General features: G+C 45.4%; 2 protein-coding genes across 2 annotated transcripts; both read left to right on the forward strand.

Annotated features, from left to right (window-relative positions):
* Positions 1-1,641: 1,641 nt before the first annotated feature.
* fkbpl (FKBP prolyl isomerase like) lies at positions 1,642-6,675 on the forward strand. Its single transcript, XM_064956114.1, has 4 exons — positions 1,642-1,715; positions 5,906-6,297; positions 6,417-6,611; positions 6,652-6,675. Exons 2-4 carry the CDS (start codon positions 5,908-5,910, stop codon positions 6,673-6,675), a joined length of 609 nt encoding a protein of 202 aa, XP_064812186.1. The 5' UTR covers positions 1,642-1,715; positions 5,906-5,907.
* Positions 6,638-19,396, forward strand: LOC135527656 (FK506-binding protein-like). Its single transcript, XM_064956138.1, has 2 exons — positions 6,638-6,877; positions 14,274-19,396. Exons 1-2 carry the CDS (start codon positions 6,705-6,707, stop codon positions 14,491-14,493), a joined length of 393 nt encoding a protein of 130 aa, XP_064812210.1. The 5' UTR covers positions 6,638-6,704; the 3' UTR covers positions 14,494-19,396.
* Positions 19,397-23,979: the final 4,583 nt, after the last annotated feature.

The following is a 23,979-nucleotide window of genomic DNA, read 5'->3' on the forward strand; positions in this document are numbered from 1 at the left end:
TGGGAATCAGAAATGTCCCGTGTGAGAGAGGCAGGTTGAGGTTTCCAGGGTTAGAGTAGTGCAGAAGTTGACCTATGCTGAGGCAGTGAAGAAAGTAGAGGAAGATGGGTCAAGGGGGAGGAGTGGTGAGAGGAGGGGTGTAGTAGATCTGTTCCAGAACAGAGGGAGGGGTCCTGAGAGGAGGGGTGTGACTAGTAGATCTGTACCAGAACAGAGGGAGGGACCCTGAGAGGAGGGGTGTGACTAGTAGATCTGTACCAGAACAGAGGGAGGGACCCTGAGAGGAGGGGTGTCGTAGATCTGTACCAGAACAGAGGGAGGGATACTGAGAGGACTGGTGTAGTAGATCTGTTCCAGAACAGAGGGAGGGATCCTGAGAGGAGGGGTGTGACTAGTAGATCTGTACCAGAACAGAGGGAGGGATACTGAGAGGAGGGGTGTAGTAGATCTGTACCAGAACAGAGGGAGGGATCCTGAGAGGAGGGGTGTGACTAGTAGATCTGTACCAGAACAGAGATATAAACCAACAAGTGGTATATGTTTCAGTGAGATTGGATTTGTAGCATATATAACAATGGTTATCAACTGTACTGCAGGGATGGAAAGTCACAGAAAATTGAGGTGGTGGTGGCAGCTGCAGAGAGGTATTTGGGTGTACGAGACTTGACGTCAGAAGAGTTACAGGGTGTGTTCAGTGATGGTGTCCCGTCCTTTCAGTCTGTTGGCCTGAGGTAGGACCAGATAGATTTAAATAGTGGAGTGGGGTGATAGGTTGTTAGTGAGTATAGGGATAGATGGTAGGGTATTTAAATAGTGGAGTAGGGTGGGGGGTTGTTAGTGAGTGTAGGGTTAGATGGTAGATGGTAGGGTATTTAAATAGTGGAGTAGGGTGGTAGGTTGTTAATGAGTGTAGGGTTAGATGGTAGATGGTAGGGTATTTAAATAGTGGAGTAGGGTGGGGGGTTGTTAGTGAGTGTAGGGTTAGATGGTAGATGGTACGGTATTTAAATAGTGGAGTAGGGTGGGGGGGTTGTTAGTGAGTGTAGGGTTCGATGGTAGATGGTAGGGTATTTAAATAGTGGAGTGGGGTGGGGGTTTAGTGTTGGGTTAGATGGTAGGGTGTTTAAATAGTGGAGGAGGGTGGTGGGTTGTTAATGAGTGTAGGGTTAGATGGTAGGGTATTTAAATAGTGGAGTAGGGTGGGGGTTGTTAATGAGTGTAGGGTTGGATGGTAGGGTATTTGAATAGTGGAGTAGGGTGTGTTTTTGTGAGTGTAGGATTAGATGGTAGATGGCAGGTTATTTAAAGAGTGGAGTAGGGTGGTAGGTTGTTCATTAATGAGTGTAGGATTAGATGGTAGGGTATTTAAATAGTGGAGTAGGGTGGGGAGGTTTTAGTGAGTGTAGGGTTAGATGGTAAGGTATTGAAATAGTGGAGTAGGGTGTTTTTTTGTGAGTGTAGGGTTAAATGGTAGATGGTAGGGTATTTAAAGAGTGGAGTAGAGTGGTGGGTTTGCACTGCAAAATTACTGCAGTAAATTTTTTATATTTTGAATGCTGTATAACTGCACTCTAACTGCAATATTTTTTCGTAAGGAAGGTGGCGGCAATGCAACATTTATTTGGTGCCACACGGCGTTAAACCTCATCGAAGAAGAAGTTGTATTGTTTTGATCCGTTGAAGTCGCACATCGCCGAAATACCGTTTGTCTGCAGGTAGGAATAAGTTAGATATCTGTTCATCTTCTCATGAAATGTAGTATGTTTTACATGAGTTTTTATTTTATGCACATGTTTTTACTTTCGCAATGTTCATTAACGCGTTATAGCTAGCTAACTGGCTAAATGGTTAGTGCTATCTGGAGTCCTTGGGACGTCCCTACCCTAAATCCTCCCCATAACCCTTACCCTAAATCCTCAATTTAACCCCTACCCATTTTAAATGTACGCTTCAACGTGTTAGCGACGTCCCAAGGACCCCGGATTGCATGAGTCCTGGCTAAAGCTAACAGGCTGGTGAAAGAGGCTGGCAGCTGAGGAGCGATCTACTCCGTCCCACAGACCCGCTCTCTGCAGGCGCAACCAGAGGTTCAACCAGGAGCCCCAGCGCGACATAATTACTAGCTAGTTAGGACACAATGACAAGTTTCTTGAGCCAACTAAAAAAATGGAACAAAAATACACACACATTGAGTTGTTGTTACCAAAAAAGTATTAATACCCATTAATGTGGGTATTAATCTTGTTCATTCCCAGCGCGCATTTCTACCCTTACGGAAAAAAGATGAATCAGAGTGCAGTAAACTGCAAATACAGAGTCCATAATACCTTTTTCTATTTTACTGCCGTAATTGTACAGTGTCACTGTAGTTATTATGCCATTACTGCGTCCAAAATACCACAGTTGACTGCAGTTTGAAAGCTGCAATCATTTGTTATAAGGGCAGGGTGCTGTTGCAGATATAGCATAAAAATATGGCCTTTTCTGTAGCCAACATGCTGGATGTAACATGTATGGCACTGTAATGAGATGCCAACTTATGTAGGTTTCTCTGATCAAATAGCCTAATCTAAAAATGTGCTGACATGTTAACAAACAACATCCTAACAGGTCAAAGTAGAATGGAAATATGGAATGGTCATCAGGCTACTCACAACTAATGTCCAGGAATTGTTTTCCTGTGGGCAAAATTGGCATGATCAGTGGTTTCGAGTTCGTATCCGTCAAATAAAATACTTCTGCATTTCCCGCTGTGTAAACACATTGCAAATAGGCTTAGGATAACTCCTCCTGATAAAGTTGGGTAGCTGATATTCAGAGCTTTTAAATAGCCAAATTGATTAGTCACATTACTCCTGAGTGGCAGCAGCAGTCTAAGGCACTGCATCTCAGTGCTAGAGGCGTCACTACAGACCCTGGTTCGATTCCAGGCTGTATCACAACCGGCTGTGATTGGGAGACCCATAGGGCGGTGCACAATTGGCCCAGCGTCGTCTGGGTTAGGGTTTGGCCCGGGTAGGCAGTCATTGTAAATAAGAATTTGTTCTTAACTTACTTGCCTAGTTAAATAAATACAAAATAAACAGGAATCAGGACTAATAAAACCAATGCAATGGCCTATTTTTACAAATGGGGGGCATTCATAAAATTCCATTGCAGCTGACATGGTAGGCTGCACCCCAGTAAGTCCTTTCTGGTCCCGTCTGTACATCTTGTTGGTGGGGCAGTGATTCCCATGTTGTCCACAGAGGTTTATTTATCGGTTAGGTCCGGACCAAATCTGATCCAATCATAGACGTTTATGTTTGGTTCAGATTTTGTCCAGTCTGACCCAGCCTTGATTTGGCCCATACATAGATGTCATTTCACCTTTCATTCATGACCTCACTTCAACACCTCGGAAATATGCATATTCAGTCATTTTGCTTACTGGGGCTATTCTAGTTTTGGCGGGGGCCATTTTTCTTCTCTCTCACTTAAGGCAGAACAGCCAGGACCGGCCCTGCACAGAGCTAACTTGATGTGAAGGTAGAGAAAGATCAGCTTACCTTGTTAGCCAGCTAGATGGATGAATTTCACTCATGACAGCCAACAATATAACTAAACTAAATGCTGTGGTGGAAAAAGTACCCAATTGTCATACTTGAGTAAAAGTAAAGATACCTTAAAAGAAAATGACTCAAAGTAAAAGTGAGTCACCCAGTAAAATACTACCTAAGTAAAAGTTTGAAAGTGTGGCGCAGTGGTTAGGGGCGCTGTACTGCAGCGCCAGCTGTGCCACCAGAGACTGGGTTCATGCCCAGGCTCTGTCGTAACCGGCCGCGACCGGGAGGTCCGTGGGGCGACACACAATTGGTCTAGCATCGTCTGGGTTAGGGAGGGTTTGGCCGGTAGGGAAATCCTTGTCTCATCGTGCACCAGCAACTCCTGTGGCGGGCCGGGCGCAGTGCACGCTAACCAAGGTTGCCAGGTGCACGGTGTTTCCTCCGACTCATTGGTGCGGCTGGCTTCCGGGTTGGATGGCGCTGTGTTAAGAAGCAGTGCGGCTTGGTTGGGTTGTGTATCGGAGGACGCATGACTTTCAACCTTTGTCTCTCCCGAGCCCGTACGTGAGTTGTAGCGATGAGACAAGATAGTAACTACTAATAATTGGACACCACGAAATTGGGGACAAAAGGGGGTAAAATTCTAAACAAAAAAAACAACAAAAAATAAAAATAAATGGAATTGATAAAATGTACTTAAATATCAAAAGTAAAAGTATGAACCATTTCAACTGAAGGTTGCTGGATCGAATCCCTGAGCTGACAAGGTTAAAATCTGTTGTTCTGCCCCTGAACAAGGCAGTTAACCCACTGTTCTCTGGTAGGCTTTCATTCTAAATAATAATTTGTTCTGACTTGCCTAGTTAAATAAAAACATATTTTCAAATTCCTTACATTAAGCAAAGCAGATGGACACATTTTTAAAAATATTTTCTTTCATATACGGATAGCCAGGGGCTCGCTCCAACACTCAGACAACCATTTACAAACAAAGCATGTGTTAGTGAGTCTGCCAGGTCAGAGGCACTAGGGATGACCAGGGATATTCTCTTGATAAGTGTGTGAATTAGACAATTTTCCTGTTCTGTTAAGCATTCAAAATAGAATTAGTACTTTTGGGTGTCAGGGAACATTTATGGAGTAAAAAGTACATAATTTTCTTTAGGAATGTAGTGAAGTAAAAGTTGTCAAAAATGTTAAAAGTAAAGTACAGATACTCAAACTTTTTGAAGTACTTTACACAACTGGTTAAAGCTTTACTCTAAAATGGATTAAATAAATACAAATCCTCATCAATATACACACGATACCCAATAATGACTAAGTGAAAACAGTTTTTTAGAAATGCAAATGTAAATAAATACATTTTATATTTACATAAGTATTCAGACCCTTTGCTTTGAAACTTGAAATTGAGCTCATCTGCATGCTATTTCCATTGATCATCCTTGAGATGTTTCTACAACTTGATTGGAGTTCACCTGTGATAAATTCAATTGATTGGACATGATTTGGAAAGGCACACACCTGTCTATATAAGGTCCCACAGTTGACAGTGCATGTCAGAGCAAAAACCAAGCCATGAGATTGAAGGAATTGTGGGCTCCATCATTCTTAAATGGAGAAGGTTTGGAACCACCAAGACTCTTTCTAGAGCTGTCCGCCAGGCCAAACTGAGCAATCGGAGGTCCGAGAGGTGACCAAGAACCCGATGGTCACTCTGACAGAGCTCCAGAGTTCCTCTGTGGAGATGGGAGAACCTTCCAGAAAGACAACCATCTCTGCAGCACTCCACCAATCAGGCCTGTATAGTATAGTGACCAGACAGAAGCCACTCCTCAGTAAAAGGCACATGACAGCCGGCTTGGACTTTGCCAAAAGGCACCTAAAGGACTCTCAGACCATAAGAAACAAGATTCTCTGGTCTGATGAAACCAAGATTGAACTCTTTGGCCTGAATGCCAAGCGTCACGTCTTGAGGAAACCTGGCACCATCCCTACGGGGAAGGGTGGTGGCATCATCCTGCTGTGGGGATGTTTTTCAGCGGCAGGGCCTGGGAGACTAGTCAGGATTGAGGGAAAGATGAATGGAGCAAAGTACAGAGAGATCCTTGATGAAAACCTGCTCCAGAGCGCTCAGGACTTCAGACTGGGGGCGAAGGTTCACCTTCCAACAGGACAATGACCCAAAGCACACTAGTTTATAAAAAAGACGCTTGGACGTTCATTCCATGTTGTTTAGGTTACTATATTATGTTGTTGGTTGGTTACCATGCTACGGGAATATCTCCTCGCCATCTCTGCTTCTTCTCTTCTTCCTGTCTTCTCTCTCTCCCTCTAACTCTCCCTCTCTCCTCAAGTGATGAAGACCTCCCAGGCAGCGGAGACAGAAGGCGATAAGGTCACTTCCTGGGTGTCTGTGTGCCCCAGGGGCTTGTGGGAGGTTTGTCAGAGGAGGAAACGAGGGGCGGAGCCAACTGACCCCTCTAGAGACGTCTACCCCGGGATTGGCTCTCTGTGTCAGGTCAGAGTTCAACGCCAAGGAGAACCTACAGCTGACCCGGAGCTGTCACTCAAACCTGACCTGCCAATCGCAGTCCTTTCAGATGCCCAGGTCCCACCCCTACAGCGCTCCCAGGGTACCATGCTGCAGGTCCCGCTTGGTGATTGGATCATTCTGAGGCTGGGGGAGGGGCAGTGTGACATCACAGAGGGGTGTGTGGAGGGGATGAGAGCTGGAGAGAAGTGTGTGGTAAGGAGAGGCTCACACACCAATAGCACCACACTGAATCAGCATGTACCTGCTATTACCCATTCACCCTTCATACAGCTGGTTTTAACCTTTCACTCCTTTGACCCTCGTGTCCCCAGGCAATGCTGACTCCACTAACAGACCGACTCCGGGGAGGAGAAGAGGAGCAGAAGAGAGCAGGCCCTGACCAGTCCCTGTGCATAACAGTAGAGCTCCAGTCCTTCTCTCCTGGCCATGAGTCCTGGCAGCTGTCAGCTGGAGAGAAGTGGGGCTGGGTGATGTCACACAAGCAGAGGGGGGGAGACCGGTTTAGGGCGGGGGACATGTGGGGGGCGGCAGACAGCTACAGCCGAGCCATCAAACTCCTCATCACCCTAAAACTACACACCCGGAGAGAAGGGGAGGCGATGACTCCGATAGAGGAGGAGGAGGAGGAGGATGAGGAGACGGAGAAGAAAGATAGCCTAGAGGCCCCTACAGATCGTCAGTACCGTTCCACCAAGGCCTCTCTCTACTCCAACCTATCCCTATGTCAGCTGAAACTGGGCCAGTGGTCCCGGGCCAGAGGGTGTGCCTCCAGGTAAGGCTAGGAATTGCCAGGGACCTCACCAATACTTAATTTGTAAATCGTGAATTCCCAGAACACATAGTGAGCACGGGGGGCTCTGAGGTGGGTGTGTGGGGGGGGGGGGGGCTCTGAGGAACCGTCCCAAACACATTGAGAAAAAAAGTGTCTAACACAACATAGCAGCAGACAGAGTAAACAGCCAAGTAGCCTACTATCTATGGTGGTGAAACGGGCAGCACTCTCCATGGCGCTGAATAATTCAAAGCATTTTAGACGTCACTGCAGTATGCCCACATACTTGAGTATAGCTGCGGTTACACAAGTCCACATTTCTTAGAGCCTAATTTTCTAGACGTCAGTGTACAGCAACATTTTTAGACAACACTGCAGAACACCCATATACCCACATACTCAGCTGTGGAGCTTACAAGACCTGCATTTCATATCATTTTCAACTCATCAATGTAGCTGTAGAACAAATATCGGAATGAAACTTAAAATCAAATAAATCAATGTAGGACACAGCAGAACACGCACATGAGAATATATAGGCCTCCTGCCGATGTGATAGTATGAAGCACATATTCAGATTACCTTCACAGTACAGAACAAGTTTGTAAAGGAAGAAATATGTACTACCTTAGTTTTCAAAACCTCCCACAACGACTCTCCCCGTGACTCTTGAGAGTCAACTTGCCATGAGCGGGATGTTTAGTCTCCTTCTCAGGCTGTTCTGAAGACTGGCTGTAGTGTCTATTTTTTCATTCTGAGTGTGAACTATAACCTGGGTGTCCTCTCGAGCCTCGTCTACAAATACACCTGTTCAAAAACCTTTTTTTCTGAGGGCTATTTGTTGTTTCTTTACGTCTGAGACATGGGATGTTAATTTACTGTACATTCCCACTATTTTGCTAGTTTAATCCCTCCAGTTGTTTCTAGACCCAAGCTCCCTACTTTTTTGCGTGTTGTACAGCCCAACTCTGAATTCTGCATGACAAGTCAGGGGTTATACTTGTTATACATCTGGTTGTTCTTGAACTGCTCCGAGCACTTCGTCGGTGGATGCACTGCCGCCCTCACCCCCAGCTCCCCATCTCCCTCTCCAGCTGGGTTCAGGTTAGGTCTACTAGCTAGTGAAGGTAGCTGAACTGGCGGGATTAATAGCAGCGCTGTTAGGTATCGCTATCAGGAACAGTTTGCACCTCTCTCCTCCGGCACTGACAGTTCTCTGGCTCGTTCTGAGTTCGATTCACTATCTCTCTCTGGAAGTATTATTATTTAAACATTTTTTGGGGGGGCTTTCTCATGATTCAAATTCAGTAGGGAGATGACTAGACTAGGCTATGTGATGTAATTACGTAGGGACCCCTTCACTAGCTGACCACCACTACCAAGGTCTGTGTCAAGATCCGTTACTTACCCCACCGCCCACCGGACCTCCCCATAATCTCTATGTACAAATAAGAGAGCAGGTCTGGAATCAGTGTGGCTCGATAGGATGACTATATACAGTGGGGCAAAAAAGTATTTAGTCAGCTGCCAATTGTGCAAGTTCTCCCACTTAAAAAGTTGAGAGGCCTGTAATTTTTGTCATAGGTACACTTCAACTATGACAGACAAAATAAGAAAAAAAATCCAGAAAATCACATTGTAGGATTTTTAATGAATTTATTTGCAAATTATGGTGGAAAATAAGTATTATAGGTGCCGGAACAAACAGTCAAATCTGAGAGGTGCTTGATCCTGTTACATTTACATTTAAGTCATTTAGCAGACGCTCTTATCCAGAGCGACTTACAAATTGGTGAATTCACCTTCTGACATCCAGTGGAACAGCCACTTTACAATAGTGCATCTAAATCATTTAAGGGGGGGTGAGAAGGATTACTTATCCTATCCTAGGTATTCCTTGAAGAGGTGGGGTTTCAGGTGTCTCCGGAAGGTGGTGATTGACTCCGCTGTCCTGGCGTCGTGAGGGAGTTTGTTCCACCATTGGGGGACCAGAGCAGCGAACAGTTTTGACTGGGCTGAGCGGGAACTGTACTTCCTCAATGGTAGGGAGGCGAGCAGGCCAGAGGTGGATGAACGCAGTGCCCTTGCTTGGGTGTAGGGCCTGATCAGAGCCTGGAGGTACTGCGGTGCCGTTCCCCTCACAGCTTCGTAGGCAAGCACCATGGTCTTGTAGCGGATGCGAGCTTCAACTGGAAGCCAGTGGAGAGAGCGGAGGAGCGGGGTGACGTGAGAGAACTTGGGAAGGTTGAACACCAGACGGGCTGCGGCGTTCTGGATGAGTTGTAGGGGTTTAATGGCACAGGCAGGGAGCCCAGCCAACAGCGAGTTGCAGTAATCCAGACGGGAGATGACAAGTGCCTGGATTAGGACCTGCGCCGCTTCCTGTGTGAGGCAGGGTCGTACTCTGCGGATGTTGTAGAGCATGAACCTACAGGAACGGGCCACCGCCATGATGTTGGTTGAGAACGACAGGGTGTTGTCCAGGATCACGCCAAGGTTCTTAGCGCTCTGGGAGGAGGACACAATGGAGTTGTCAACCGTGATGGCGAGATCATGGAACGGGCAGTCCTTCCCCGGGAGGAAGAGCAGCTCCGTCTTGCCGAGGTTCAGCTTGAGGTGGTGATCCGTCATCCACACTGATATGTCTGCCAGACATGCAGAGATGCGATTCGCCACCTGGTCATCAGAAGGGGGAAAGGAGAAGATTAATTGTGTGTCGTCTGCATAGCAATGATAGGAGAGACCATGTGAGGTTATGACAGAGCCAAGTGACTTGGTGTATAGCGAGAATAGGAGAGGGCCTAGAACAGAGCCCTGGGGGACACCAGTGGTGAGAGCGCGTGGCGAGGAGACAGATTCTCGCCACGCCACCTGGTAGGAGCGACCTGTCAGGTAGGACGCAATCCAAGCGTGGGCCGCGCCGGGAGATGCCCAACTCGGAGAGGGTGGAGAGGAGGATCTGATGGTTCACAGTATCGAAGGCAGCCGATAGGTCTAGACGGATGAGAGCAGAGGAGAGAGAGTTAGCTTTAGCAGTGCGGAGCGCCTCCGTGATACAGAGAAGAGCAGTCTCAGTTGAATGACTAGTCTTGAAACCTGACTGATTTGGATCAAGAAGGTCATTCTGAGAGAGATAGCGGGAGAGCTGGCCAAGGACGGCACGTTCAAGAGTTTTGGAGAGAAAAGAAAGAAGGGATACTGGTCTGTAGTTGTTGACATCGGAGGGATCGAGTGTAGGTTTTTTCAGAAGGGGTGCAACTCTCGCTCTCTTGAAGACGGAAGGGACGTAGCCAGCGGTCAGGGATGAGTTGATGAGCGAGATGAGGTAAGGGAGAAGGTCTCCGGAAATGGTCTGGAGAAGAGAGGAGGGGATAGGGTCAAGCGGGCAGGTTGTTGGGCGGCCGGCCGTCACAAGAAGCGAGATTTCATCTGGAGAGAGAGGGGAGAAAGAGGTCAGAGCACAGGGTAGGGCAGTGTGAGCAGAACCAGCGGTGTCGTTTGACTTAGCAAACGAGGATCGGATGTCGTCGACCTTCTTTTCAAAATGGTTGACGAAGTCATCTGCAGAGAGGGAGGAGGGGGGGAGGAGGATTCAGGAGGGAGGAGAAGGTGGCAAAGAGCTTCCTAGGGTTAGAGGCAGATGCTTGGAATTTAGAGTGGTAGAAAGTGGCTTTAGCAGCAGAGACAGAGGAGGAAAATGTAGAGAGGAGGGAGTGAAAGGATGCCAGGTCCGCAGGGAGGCGAGTTTTCCTCCATTTCCGCTCGGCTGCCCGGAGCTCTGTTCTGTGAGCTCGCAATGAGTCGTCGAGCCACGGAGCGGGAGGGGAGGACCGAGCCGGCCTGGAGGATAGGGGACATAGAGAGTCAAAGGATGCAGAAAGGGAAGAGAGGAGGGTTGAGGAGGCAGAATCAGGAGATAGGTTGGAGAAGGTATGAGCAGAGGGAAGAGATGATAGGATGGAAGAGGAGAGAGTAGCGGGGGAGAGAGAGCGAAGGTTGGGACGGCGCGATACCATCCGAGTAGGGGCAGTGTGGGAAGTGTTGGACGAGAGCGAGAGGGAAAAGGATACAAGGTAGTGGTCGGAGACTTGGAGGGGAGTTGCAATGAGGTTAGTGGAAGAACAGCATCTAGTAAAGATGAGGTCGAGCGTATTGCCTGCCTTGTGAGTAGGGGGGGGGAAGGTGAGAGGGTGAGGTCAAAAGAGGAGAGGAGTGGAAAGAAGGAGGCAGAGAGGAATGAGTCAAAGGTAGACGTGGGGAGGTTAAAGTCGCCCAGGACTGTGAGAGGTGAGCCGTCCTCAGGAAAGGAGCTTATCAAGGCATCAAGCTCATTGATGAACTCTCCGAGGGAACCTGGAGGGTGATAAATGATAAGGATGTTAAGCTTGAAAGGGCTGGTAACTGTGACAGCATGGAATTCAAAGGAGGCGATAGACAGATGGGTAAGGGGAGAGAGAGAGAATGACCACTTGGGAGAGATGAGGATCCCGGTGCCACCACCCCGCTGACCAGAAGCTCTCGGGGTGTGCGAGAACACGTGGGCGGACGAAGAGAGAGCAGTAGGAGTAGCAGTGTTATCTGTGGTGATCCATGTTTCCGTCAGTGCCAAGAAGTCGAGTGACTGGAGGGAGGCATAGGCTGAGATGAACTCTGCCTTGTTGGCCGCAGATCGGCAGTTCCAGAGGCTACCGGAGACCTGGAACTCCACGTGGGTCGTGCGCGCTGGGACCACCAGATTAGGGTGGCTGCGGCCACGCGGTGTGGAGCGTTTGTATGGTCTGTGCAGAGAGGAGAGAACAGGGATAGATAGACACATAGTTGACAGGCTACAGAAGAGGCTACGCTAATGCAAAGGAGATTGGAATGACAAGTGGACTACACGTCTCGAATGTTCAGAAAGTTAAGCTTACGTAGCAAGAATCTTATTGACTAAAATGATTGAAATGATACAGTACTGCTGGAGTAGGCTAGCTGGCAGTGGCTGCGTTGTTGACTTTGTAGGCTAGCTGGCAGTGGCTGCGATTTTGACACTACACTAATCAAGTCGTTCCGTCGAGTGTAATAGTTTCTACAGTGCTGCTATTCGGGGGCTAGCTGGCTAGCTAGCAGTGTTGATTGCGTTACGTTACGTTAAAAGAACGACAATACTGTTCCTGCAGGATCCGTCTCAAATTAAGCACTAGACCTCACGATACGATATCATGATACTCGGGTGCTGATACGATATGTATTGTCACAATCATGGCTGCTGGAAGATGTTTGTGGATTGGAGGGCTGTTGATGGGGGGTGGGGGTGCTTCGCTCATACAGGAGTAGAAAAAAGGCCTAGTTTACTAATTTGGTAATTTGTATGTGACTCGTTTCAGGAAACTAGGCGTATGTTGCGCGTCACTACACAGTCGAGGCATTTGAACGTAAACATTTATTTTTGATCAAAATGCGTTTTTTTTGTGTCAGAAATGCATTCTGCAATATGTAAACTTTCATGTGCCTTAATAACAAACTTGTATGCCATCTGTAGATATGAATAAAATTGTTAAAATACGAGCCTAGTTGGTTTAGCCACGGAAAAAGCCAGGAATCTTCCCGCAAGCCATGATTGGCTGAGGTAATGGATGGGCTGGACAAGCTGAGAGATGAGTTCGGATTTGTCTGCCATGTAGCACACTTCTGTTTATAACTGTTTATGATCTGGTCAGTATGTGATCCTTTCTAACAGGGCTTTTTTGAAAGCTAACATGAAGAACTGCAAAAGTGTTGCTCTCCACTTTCTGGAGGTCTGAGTTTTGAAATCGGTGGAATGCCGGTGGAAGCACAGTATGATAGCTAAGGAGATGGAGAAAATTCTGGCGTTTGAATGCAAATATACAGAGGGAGTTGAAAAGAGAACACACAGAATTGTAATCCGGAGACCGGTGTTTTATACATCTTCAAATTAAGGGCAACCATGGCATCCATGACAGAGAGGGAGAAGTGTTCATGCATGTTTATGGGTAAGAGAGTCTACCTAGCTACATTTTCAGATATTATACGTTTCTAATTTAGTCAGAAAGTCGTTTTCATTTCAAGCTAAAGTGTACTGTTAGTTGGCTGGCTTGCTCGCAAGCTAATGTTACGTGAATGATCTGTGTAGTAATATTATTCATATCTCACAGCCATTTGCATTGCTAGCTAACATTTGAATCTAGTTTGTTAGCTACATGCAGAATAATGCAGGGAAGTAATGTTATAAATTAGGATTATGGGTCATTGTTTAGCTATCTAGTGACATGTCTAAACAAAAGACTCCACTATGCAAGGTACCATTTCACTGTACCGTTCGCACCTTCTGTGTCCTGTGCATGTGACGAATACATTTTTGATTTGATATAGATTGTATTTTCCAGAGACTGTAATGTGAAGAACAACATGACCTGCACCAAAGTCAAATTAGGATATAACATTAGGCCAACGAGACAGTTTTCCAAGTTCTAAAATTCTCCGGTAGAATGCCCTGCTTTTATTTTGTCTCACTTACAACTGTATTTCCTGTAATTGGCTCGCCATTAACTTGTAAATAATGATCTTGTTGTGAGTTTATGTTCCTGTAATAATTAATACATATTAGCTAAAGTTAAGACGTTGTCAGTTATGTGGTCATTATTTAAACTGGCTAGCCAGCTATCTTAACGTTAGCTGTCTAGCTAACAAGCTAACCAAAACATTGTTTATAAAGTTGCTTTTAGGTGCCTGGTTTGCTAGATTGACATAAACAGATGGGTTTATTGCTGTTAAAATACACCAGTTATGCTATTTTGGACCAACAGGCTGTGATGTCATGCATGTGAATCCTTAAAGAGATGGGCGGGGCTAAGGCATAAGAGGGTGTGCCCGATGCTGAATGGGTGTCGACAAAGAAGAACTCTCCAGTACATGTACCCAAGCGTTCAAGGGCCATTTTCTCAAAAGTGGGGTTACAAGTTTATTAACTTTCAAAGCAGAATTACTTTCCCTCAACTGTAGTGTTACAGTATGATATACTGTTTTCGAGTCTCTACTTTTATCCAATGTAAAAAAAAAACACAATTTAAAATGTTGATACATAAGACAAAATCGAGCCAGTCGGTCACACATGCTCACAATCGTAAAGATTCTCTATATATTGCGATTTGAAGCTGTGATTTGTTTATTATGATTAGACATTCCCATCGTATTGCTCGTCATGTCTGATGCAGAGAGGAGAGAGCATGACACAGTTTGTTTTGATCAGTCATGGAAAAACATGTTGGTTCCCTGTTTCAAAAGAAAATTAATAACAAGGAAAAAATACTAGTTTCGGGCAGGCACAGCTGGCAAAAATAATATTGAGATATGTTGTCAAATAATATCCCAATATGTAACTATTTTTTCCCGCCAGATCCACGCTGCTAGAGCCCCAAGGGCTGAAGGCCTGGTACCGCCTTGGGCAGGCCAACCTGGAGGCAGGGGAGCTGGAAGAGGCCGACAGGGCCTTCAGAAAACTACAGGAGCTCCAGCCTGACTCTCCCTCTGCCCTGAGAGGACTGAGAGAGGTGGGGAGGAGGGAGCGAGAGACGAATAGCAGACTGGGACAGAGACTTGGCAAGATGTTCAGCTGAAGAGGGAGAGTGAGAGAGGACTGCTAGCCAACTGGGACAGGAACTGAGTCAAATGTTCAGCCAAGAAGGAGAGGGTGACAATTAGCAGACTATTTTTTTTCATCCACAAATAGTCTTAGGCTGCGTTTATATAAGTAGCCCAATTCTGATATTTTTTCCAATATTGGTCTTTGACCAATCACAAGTAAAATAAATATCAGAATTGGGATGTCTGTGTAAATATGGGCACTGGATTATGAGATTTAAGTGTCAGTCATTTTTTTTTCTTGAACTGTTAAGACACTGGAGCTGTTCTAGAAAAGACATTTAAGAAGTGGTTTAGAAATTAGCTGGAATTATGGGAAGGACGGCCTTTCACAAACTGTCCTGGGGACACCAAGAGCCACACAGAGGTTTTTGCCCTAGCACTACATTACTAATTCAAATCATCAAAGTTTGACGATGAGTTAGTTATTTGAATCAGCTGTGTAGTGTCAGGGCACCCCAGTTAGAAACGCTGGGGCAGGATTAGGGTTGTAAAGGGAGGGTACAACACAAATGAGTGGCTACTCTGACAAATCAGTCTGGTCTTGACATCAAACAAACAATAGCCCAGGCCAATGATACGGGAAAAAAGATTGCACATCTTAGATACACATAGGAGGAGATATCTATCTACACACACACACGTACAGTTGAAGTCAGAAGTTTATATACACCTTAGCCAAATACATTTAAACTCAGTTTTTCACGATTCCTGACATTTAATCCTAGTAAACATTACCTGTCTTAGGTCAGTTAGGAAGATCACTTTATTTTAAGAATGTGAAATGTCACAATAATAGTAGAGAGAATGATTTATTTCAGCTTTTATTTCTTTCATCACATTCTCAGTGGGCCAAAAGTTTACATACACTCAATTAGTATTTGGTAGCATTGCCTTTCAATTGTTTAACTTGGGTCAAATGTTTCGGGTTGCCCGTTTCGGGCCCATTCCTCCTGACAGAGCTGGTGTAACTGAGTCATGTTTGTATAGGCCTCCTTGCTCACACACGCTTTTTCAGTTCTGCCCACAAATTTTCTATAGGATTGAGGTCAGGGCTTTGTGATGGCCACTCAAATACCTTGACTTTGTTGTCCTTAAGCCATTTTGCCTCAACTTTGGAAGTATGCTTGGGGTTATTGTCCATTTGGAAGACCCATTTGCAACCGAGCTTTATCTTTCTGACTGATGTCTTGAGATGTGGCTTCAATATATCCACATCATTTTCCTCCCTCATGATGCCATCTATTTTGTGAAGTGCACCAGTTCCTCCTGCAGCAAAGCACCCCCACAACATGATGCTGCCACCCCCATACTTCACGGTTGGGATGGTGTTCTTTGGCTTGCAAGCCTCCCCCTTTTTTCCTCCAAACATAACGATGGTCATTATGGCCAAACAGTTCTATTTTTGTTTCATCAGACAAAAGGAAATTTCTCCAAAAAGTACAATCTTTGTCCCCATGTGCAGTTGCAAACCGTAGCCTGGCTTTTTTATGGCGGTTTCGGAGCAGTGGCTTCTTCCTTGCTGAGCGGCCTATCAGGTTATGTCGATACAGGACTCGTTTTACTGTGGATATAGATACTTTTGTACCTGTTTCCTCCAGCATCTTCACATGGTCCTTTGCTGTTGTTCTGGGATTGATTTGCACTTTTTTACTAAAGTACGTTCACCTCTAGGAGACAGAAAGCGTCTCCTTCCTGAGCGGTATGATGTCAGTGTGGTCTCATGGTGTTTATACTTGCGTACTGTTGTTTTTACAGATGAACGTGGTACCTTCAGGCGTTTGGAACCAGACTTGTGGAGGTCTACACACTTTTTTTCTGAGGTCTTGGCTGATTTCTTTTGATTTTCCCATGATGTCAAGCAAAGAGGCACAGAAGTGGGTCTTGAAATACATCCACATGTACACCTCCAATTGACTCAAAAGATGTCAATTAGCCTATCAGAAGCTTCTAAATCATGACATTTTGTGGAATTTTACAAGCTGTTTAAAGGCACAGTCAACTTAGTGTATGTAAACTTCTGACCCACTGGAATTGTGATACAGTGAAATACTCTGTCTGTAAACAATTGTTGGAAAAGTTACTTGTGTCATGAACAAAGTAGATGTCCTAACCGACTTGCCAAAACTATAGTTTGTTAAAACGAAATTTGTGGAGTGGTTGAAAAATTAGTTTTAATGACTCCAACCTAATGTAAACTTCTGACTTCAACTGTTCATACACACACACACACTACCGGTCAAAGGTTTTAGAACGCCTACTCATTAAATGGTTTTTCTTTATTTGACTATTTTTCTACATTGTATAATTAATAGTGAAGACATCAAAGCTATGAAATATCACATGGAATAATATAGTCTAAAAAAGTGTTAAACAAATCAAAATATATATTTTATATTTGAGGTTCTTCAAATAGCTACCCTTTGCCTTGATGACAGCTTTGCACACTTTTGGCATTCTCTCAACCAGCTTCATCTGGAATGCTATTCCAACAATCTTGGAGTTCCCACATATGCTGAGCACTTGTTTGCTGCTTTTCCTTCACTGTGCTGTCCTACTTATCCCAAACCATCTCAATTTGGTTGAGGTCGGGGGATTGTGGGGGCCACAATGGTAAAATAGCCCTTACACAGCCTGGAGGTGTTTTGAGTCATCGTCCTGTTGAAAAACAAATTATACTCCCACTCAGCCCAAACCAGATGGGATGGCATATCGCTGCAGAATGCTGTGGTAGCCATGCTGGTTAAGTGTGCCTTGAATTCTAAATAAATCACAGACATTGTCATCAGCAAAGCACCCCCCACACAATAACACCACCTCCACGCATAATGGTGGGAAATACACATGCGGAGATCATCCGTTCACCCACACCGCCTCTCACAAAGACACGGCGGTTGCAACCACAAATCTCAAATTTGGACTCCAAACCAAAGGATACATTTCCACCAGTCTAATGTCCATTGCTTGTATTTCTTGGCCTAAGCAAGTCTTCTTCTTATTGGTGTCCTTTAGTAGTGGTTTCTTTGCAGCAATTCGACCATGAAGGCCTGATTCACGCAGTCTCCTCTGAACAGTTGATGTTGAGATGAGTCTGTTACTTGACCTCTGAAGGATTTATTTGGGCTGCAGTTTCTGAGGCTGGTATCTCTAATGAACGTATCCTCTGCAGCAGATAAGCAGACAGTTTCATCATATCGCCAGACAGTTTAATCATATCGCTTGGTTTTTGCGACTGCATTTTGAAGAAACTTTCGAAGTTCTTGTTCTGTATTGACTGACCTTCATGTCTTTAAAAAATAATGGACTATTGTTTCTCTTTGCTTTTTTGAGCTGTTCTCCAAATAGGGCCATCTTCTGTATACCACCCCTGCCTTGTCACAACTGATTGGCTCAAACACATTAAGAAGTAAAGAAATTGTGCAAAGTGCAAAGCTGCAATCAAGGCAAAGGGTATCTATTTGAAGAATCTAAAATATAAAATATATTTTGATTTGTTCAACACTTTTTTTTTTTTTTTTTGGTTCCTATGTGATTCCATATACAGTGGTGGAAAAAGTACTCAATTGTCATACTTGAGTAAAAGTAAAGATGCCTTTTAATAGAAAATGACGCAAGTAAATGTGAAAGTCACCCAGTAAAATACTATTTGAGCAAGAGTCTAAAAGTATTTGGTTTTAAATATACAGAAGTATCAAAAGTAAATGGGATTGCTAAAATATATTTAAATATCAAATGTAAAAGTATGAACTATTTCAAATTACTTATATTAAGCAAACTAGACAGGACAATTTAATTGTTTTATTTTATTGACTGATAGCCAGCCTCTCAACACTCATAATTTACAAAATAAGCATCTGTTTAGTGAGTCTGCCAGGTCAGAGGCAGTAGGGATGACCAGGGATGTTCTCTTGATAAGTGTGTGAATTGGAACATTTTCCTGTCAAAATGTAACAAGTACTTTTGGGTGTCAGGGAAAATGTATGGAGTAAAAAGTACATTTTCATTAGGAATGTAGTGAAGTAAAAGTTGTCAAAAAATATATAAATAGTGTAGTAGTATAGATACACCAAATTACTTTCGTACTTTTAGTATTTTACACCACTGTCCATATGTTTCATAGTTTATCTTTACTATTATTCACTATTTTTTCCTCAATCTACACACAATATCCCCTAATGACAAATTTGCAAATGTATTACAAATAAAACCCATATTCAGACCTTTTGTTAATGAGAATCATCTTTACTAATGTTGCAGAAATCAGTAAAGAGAGCACACAGCTCAGACACCCATGCATACCCCACATGACATGCCACCAGAGGTCTCTTCACAGTCCCCAAGTCCAGAACAGACTATGGGAGTCGCACAGTACTACATAGAGCCATGACTACATGGAACTCTATTCCACATCAAGTAACTAATGCAAGCAGTAAAACTAGATTTTTAAAAACAAAACAAATACACGTTATTGAACAGCAGGACTGTGAAGAGACACAGGCACGCATACACATCTAATATATACTGCCTAATGTATACTACACATCTTGTATATACTGTTGTGTATACTACACAGCTAATATACTGTAATGTATACTATACATCTATTGTATATAATGTATCCTACACAGCTCACTGTCTACTACACTTATCATACTGTGTATACTGTAATGTATACTACACATCCTAATATACAGTGCATTTGGAAAGTATTCTGAACCTTTGACTTTTTCCACATTTTGTTCCATTACAGCCTTATTCACAAAAAGAAAATGCCCCTCAACCTACACACAATACCCCATAATGACATCACAATACCCCATAATGACATCACAATACCCCATAATGACATCACAATACCCCATAATGACATCATAATACCCCATAATGACAAAGCAAAAACAGGTACATTTTTTTGCACATTTATTACAAATAAAAACTGATATCACATTTACATAAGTATTCAGACCCTTTACTCAGTACTTTGTTGAAGCACCTTTGGAAGCGAGCACTCTGGAGAAGGTTTTCATCAAGGATCTCTCTGTACTTTGCTCTGTTCATCTTTCCCTTGAGCCTGACTAGTCTCCCAGTCCCTGCTGCTGAAAAACATCCCCACAGCATGATGATGCCACCACGTTTCACCTTAGGGATGGTGCCAGGTTTCCTCCAAATGCGACGCTTGGTATTCAGGCCAAAGAATTCAATCTTGTTTTCATCAGACCAGAGAATCTTGTTTCTTATGGTCTGACAGTCCTTTAGGTGCCTTTTGGCAAAGTCCAAGCGGGCTGTCATGTGCCTTTTACTGAGGAGCGGCTTCCATCTGGCCACTCTACCATAAAGACCTGATTGGTGGAGTGCTGCAGAGATGGTTGTCCTTCTGGAAGGTTCTCCCATCTCCACAGAAGAACTCTCGAGCTCTGTCAGAGTGACAACCTTGATTGCTCAGTTTGGCTGGGCGGCCAGCTCTTGGAAGAGTCTTGGTGGTTCCAAACTTCTTCCATTTAAGAATGATAGAGGCCACTGTGTTCTTGACCTTCAATGCTGCAAACATTTTTTGGTACCCTTCCCCAGATCTGTGCCTCCACATAATCCTGTCTCGGTGCTCTACGGACAATTATTCCAACCTCATGGCTGGTTTTTGCTCTGACATGCACTTTCCAAAAATTGTCCAACCAATTGAATTTACCACAGGTGGACTCCAATCAAGTTGTAGAAACATCTCAAGGATGATCAATGGAAACAGGATGCACCGGAGCTCAATTTCGAGTCTCATAGCAAAAGGTCTGTATACTTATTTTTAAAACATTTGCAAACATTTCTAAAACCTGTTTTCACTTTGTCATTATGGGGTATCGTATGTAGATTGATGACGAACATGTTTTATTGAATCCATTTTAGAATATGTTTAGGGGTTAGGGTTAGCATATTCCCCCCAATGCAAGCCCGTACTGTATATTCCACCCACTATAAGCCCCGTACTGTATATCCCCCCACTATAAGCCCCGTACTGTATATCCCCCCGCTATAAGCCCCGTACTGTATATCCCCCCACTATAAGCCCCGTACTGTATATCCCCCCACTATAAGCCCCGTACTGTATATCCCCCCACTATAAGCCCCGTACTGTATATCCCCCCACTATAAGCCCCGTACTGTATATTCCCCCCCACTATAAGCCCTGTACTGTATATCCCCCCACTATAAGCCCTGTACTGTATATCCCCCCACTATAAGCCCTGTACTGTATATCCCCCCACTATAAGCCCCGTACTGTATATCCCCCCACTATAAGCCCCGTACTGTATATCCCCCCACTATAAGCCCCGTACTGTATATCCCCCCACTATAAGCCCCGTACTGTATATCCCCCGCTATAAGCCCCGTACTGTATATCCCCCCACTATAAGCCCCGTACTGTATATCCCCCCACTATAAGCCCCGTACTGTATATCCCCCCACTATAAGCCCCGTACTGTATATCCCCCCACTATAAGCCCCGTACTGTATATCCCCCCACTGCAAGCCCCGTACTGTATATCCCCCCACTATAAGCCCCGTACTGTATATCCCCCCACTATAAGCCCCGTACTGTATATTCCCCCCACTATAAGCCCCGTACTGTATATCCCCCCACTGCAAGCCCCGTACTGTATATCCCCCCACTATAAGCCCCGTACTGTATATCCCCCCACTATAAGCCCCGTACTGTATATCCCCCCACTATAAGCCCCGTACTGTATATCCCCCCACTATAAGCCCCGTACTGTATATCCCCCCACTGCAAGCCCCGTACTGTATATCCCCCCACTATAAGCCCCGTACTGTATATCCCCCCACTATAAGCCCCGTACTGTATATCCCCCCACTGCAAGCCCCGTACTGTATATCCCCCCACTATAAGCCCCGTACTGTATATCCCCCCACTATAAGCCCCGTACTGTATATCCCCCCACTATAAGCCCCGTACTGTATATCCCCCCACTATAAGCCCCGTACTGTATATCCCCCCACTATAAGCCCCGTACTGTATATCCCCCCACTATAAGCCCCGTACTGTATATCCCCCCACTATAAGCCCCGTACTGTATATCCCCCCACTATAAGCCCCGTACTGTATATCCCCCCACTATAAGCCCCGTACTGTATATCCCCCCACTATAAGCCCCGTACTGTATATCCCCCCACTATAAGCCCCGTACTGTATATCCCCCCACTATAAGCCCCGTACTGTATATCCCCCCACTATAAGCCCCGTACTGTATATCCCCCCACTATAAGCCCCGTACTGTATATCCCCCCACTATAAGCCCCGTACTGTATATCCCCCCACTATAAGCCCCGTACTGTATATCCCCCCACTATAAGCCCCGTACTGTATATCCCCCCACTATAAGCCCCGTACTGTATATCCCCCCGCTATTACCCCCGTACTGTATATCCCCCCGCTATAAGCCCCGTACTGTATATCCCCCCGCTATAAGCCCCGTACTGTATATCCCCCCGCTATAAGCCCCGTACTGTATATCCCCCCGCTATAAGCCCCGTACTGTATATCCCCCCCCTATAAGCCCCGTACTGTATATCCCCCCGCTATAAGCCCCGTACTGTATATCCCCACGCTATAAGCCCCGTACTGTATATCCCCCCCACTATAAGCCCTGTACTGTATATCCCCCCACTATAAGCCCCGTACTGTATATCCCCCCACTATAAGCCCCGTACTGTATATCCCCCCACTATAAGCCCCGTACTGTATATCCCCCACTATAAGCCCCGTACTGTATATTCCCCCCACTATAAGCCCCGTACTGTATATCCCCCCACTATAAGCCCCGTACTGTATATCCCCCCACTATAAGCCCCGTACTGTATATCCCCCCACTATAAGCCCCGTACTGTATATCCCCCACTATAAGCCCCGTACTGTATATTCCCCCCACTATAAGCCCCGTACTGTATATCCCCCCACTATAAGCCCCGTACTGTATATCCCCCCACTATAAGCCCCGTACTGTATATCCCCCCACTATAAGCCCCGTACTGTATATCCCCCCACTATAAGCCCCGTACTGTATATTCCCCCCACTATAAGCCCCGTACTGTATATCCCCCCACTATAAGCCCCGTACTGTATATCCCCCCACTATAAGCCCTGTACTGTATATCCCCCCCACTATAAGCCCTGTACTGTATATCCCCCCACTATAAGCCCCGTACTGTATATCCCCCCACTATAAGCCCTGTACTGTATATCCCCCCACTATAAGCCCTGTACTGTATATCCCCCCACTATAAGCCCTGTACTGTATATCCCCCCACTATAAGCCCTGTACTGTATATCCCCCCACTATAAGCCCCGTACTGTATATCCCCCCACTATAAGCCCTGTACTGTATATCCCCCCACTATAAGCCCCGTACTGTATATCCCCCCCACTATAAGCCCCGTACTGTATATCCCCCCACTATAAGCCCCGTACTGTATATCCCCCCACTATAAGCCCCGTACTGTATATCCCCCCACTATAAGCCCCGTACTGTAGATTCCCCCACTATAAGCCCCGTACTGTATATCCCCCCACTATAAGCCCCGTACTGTATATCCCCCCACTATAAGCCCCGTACTGTATATCCCCCCACTATAAGCCCCGTACTGTATATCCCCCCACTATAAGCCCCGTACTGTATATCCCCCCACTATAAGCCCCGTACTGTATATCCCCCCACTATAAGCCCCGTACTGTATATTCCCCCCACTATAAGCCCCGTACTGTATATTCCCCCCACTATAAGCCCCGTACTGTATATCCCCCCACTATAAGCCCCGTACTGTATATCCCCCCACTATAAGCCCCGTACTGTATATCCCCCCACTATAAGCCCCGTACTGTATATTCCCCCACTATAAGCCCTGTACTGTATATCCCCCCACTATAAGCCCCGTACTGTATATCCCCCGCTATAAGCCCCGTACTGTAGATTCCCCCACTATAAGCCCCGTACTGTATATTCCCCCACTATAAGCCCCGTACTGTATATTCCCCCCACTATAAGCCCCGTACTGTATATCCCCCCACTATAAGCCCCGTACTGTATATCCCCCCCACTATAAGCCCCGTACTGTATATCCCCCCACTATAAGCCCCGTACTGTATATCCCCCCACTATAAGCCCTGTACTGTATATCCCCCCACTATAAGCCCCGTACTGTATATCCCCCCCCTATAAGCCCCGTACTGTATATCCCCCCACTATAAGCCCCGTACTGTATATCCCCCCAATGCAAGCCCGTACTGTATATCCCCCCACTATAAGCCCCGTACTGTATATTCCCCCCACTATAAGCCCCGTACTGTAGATTCCCCCACTATAAGCCCCGTACTTTAACAATGACAGCTTCTCCATCCTGGAGTGGGAAATAAATAATTTCCAGGCCCAGGGACATGTACTAGTCTGTGGTGACCT

This window comes from Oncorhynchus masou, chromosome 33 (genome assembly GCF_036934945.1).
Source record: "Oncorhynchus masou masou isolate Uvic2021 chromosome 33, UVic_Omas_1.1, whole genome shotgun sequence".
Taxonomy (NCBI): domain Eukaryota; kingdom Metazoa; phylum Chordata; class Actinopteri; order Salmoniformes; family Salmonidae; genus Oncorhynchus; species Oncorhynchus masou.

Coding starts and splice junctions, on each gene's coding strand:
- fkbpl (XM_064956114.1), top strand. CDS start 5,908: ATGAAGACCTCCCAGGCAGCGGAGACAGAAGGCGATAAGGTCACTTCC. Junction 6,298..6,416: donor GAGCTGGAGAGAAGTGTGTG/GTAAGGAGAGGC, acceptor TCGTGTCCCCAG/GCAATGCTGACTCCACTAAC. Junction 6,612..6,651: donor GGGGGGGAGACCGGTTTAGG/GCGGGGGACATG, acceptor GCTACAGCCGAG/CCATCAAACTCCTCATCACC.
- LOC135527656 (XM_064956138.1), top strand. CDS start 6,705: ATGACTCCGATAGAGGAGGAGGAGGAGGAGGATGAGGAGACGGAGAAG. Junction 6,878..14,273: donor GCCAGAGGGTGTGCCTCCAG/GTAAGGCTAGGA, acceptor TTTTCCCGCCAG/ATCCACGCTGCTAGAGCCCC.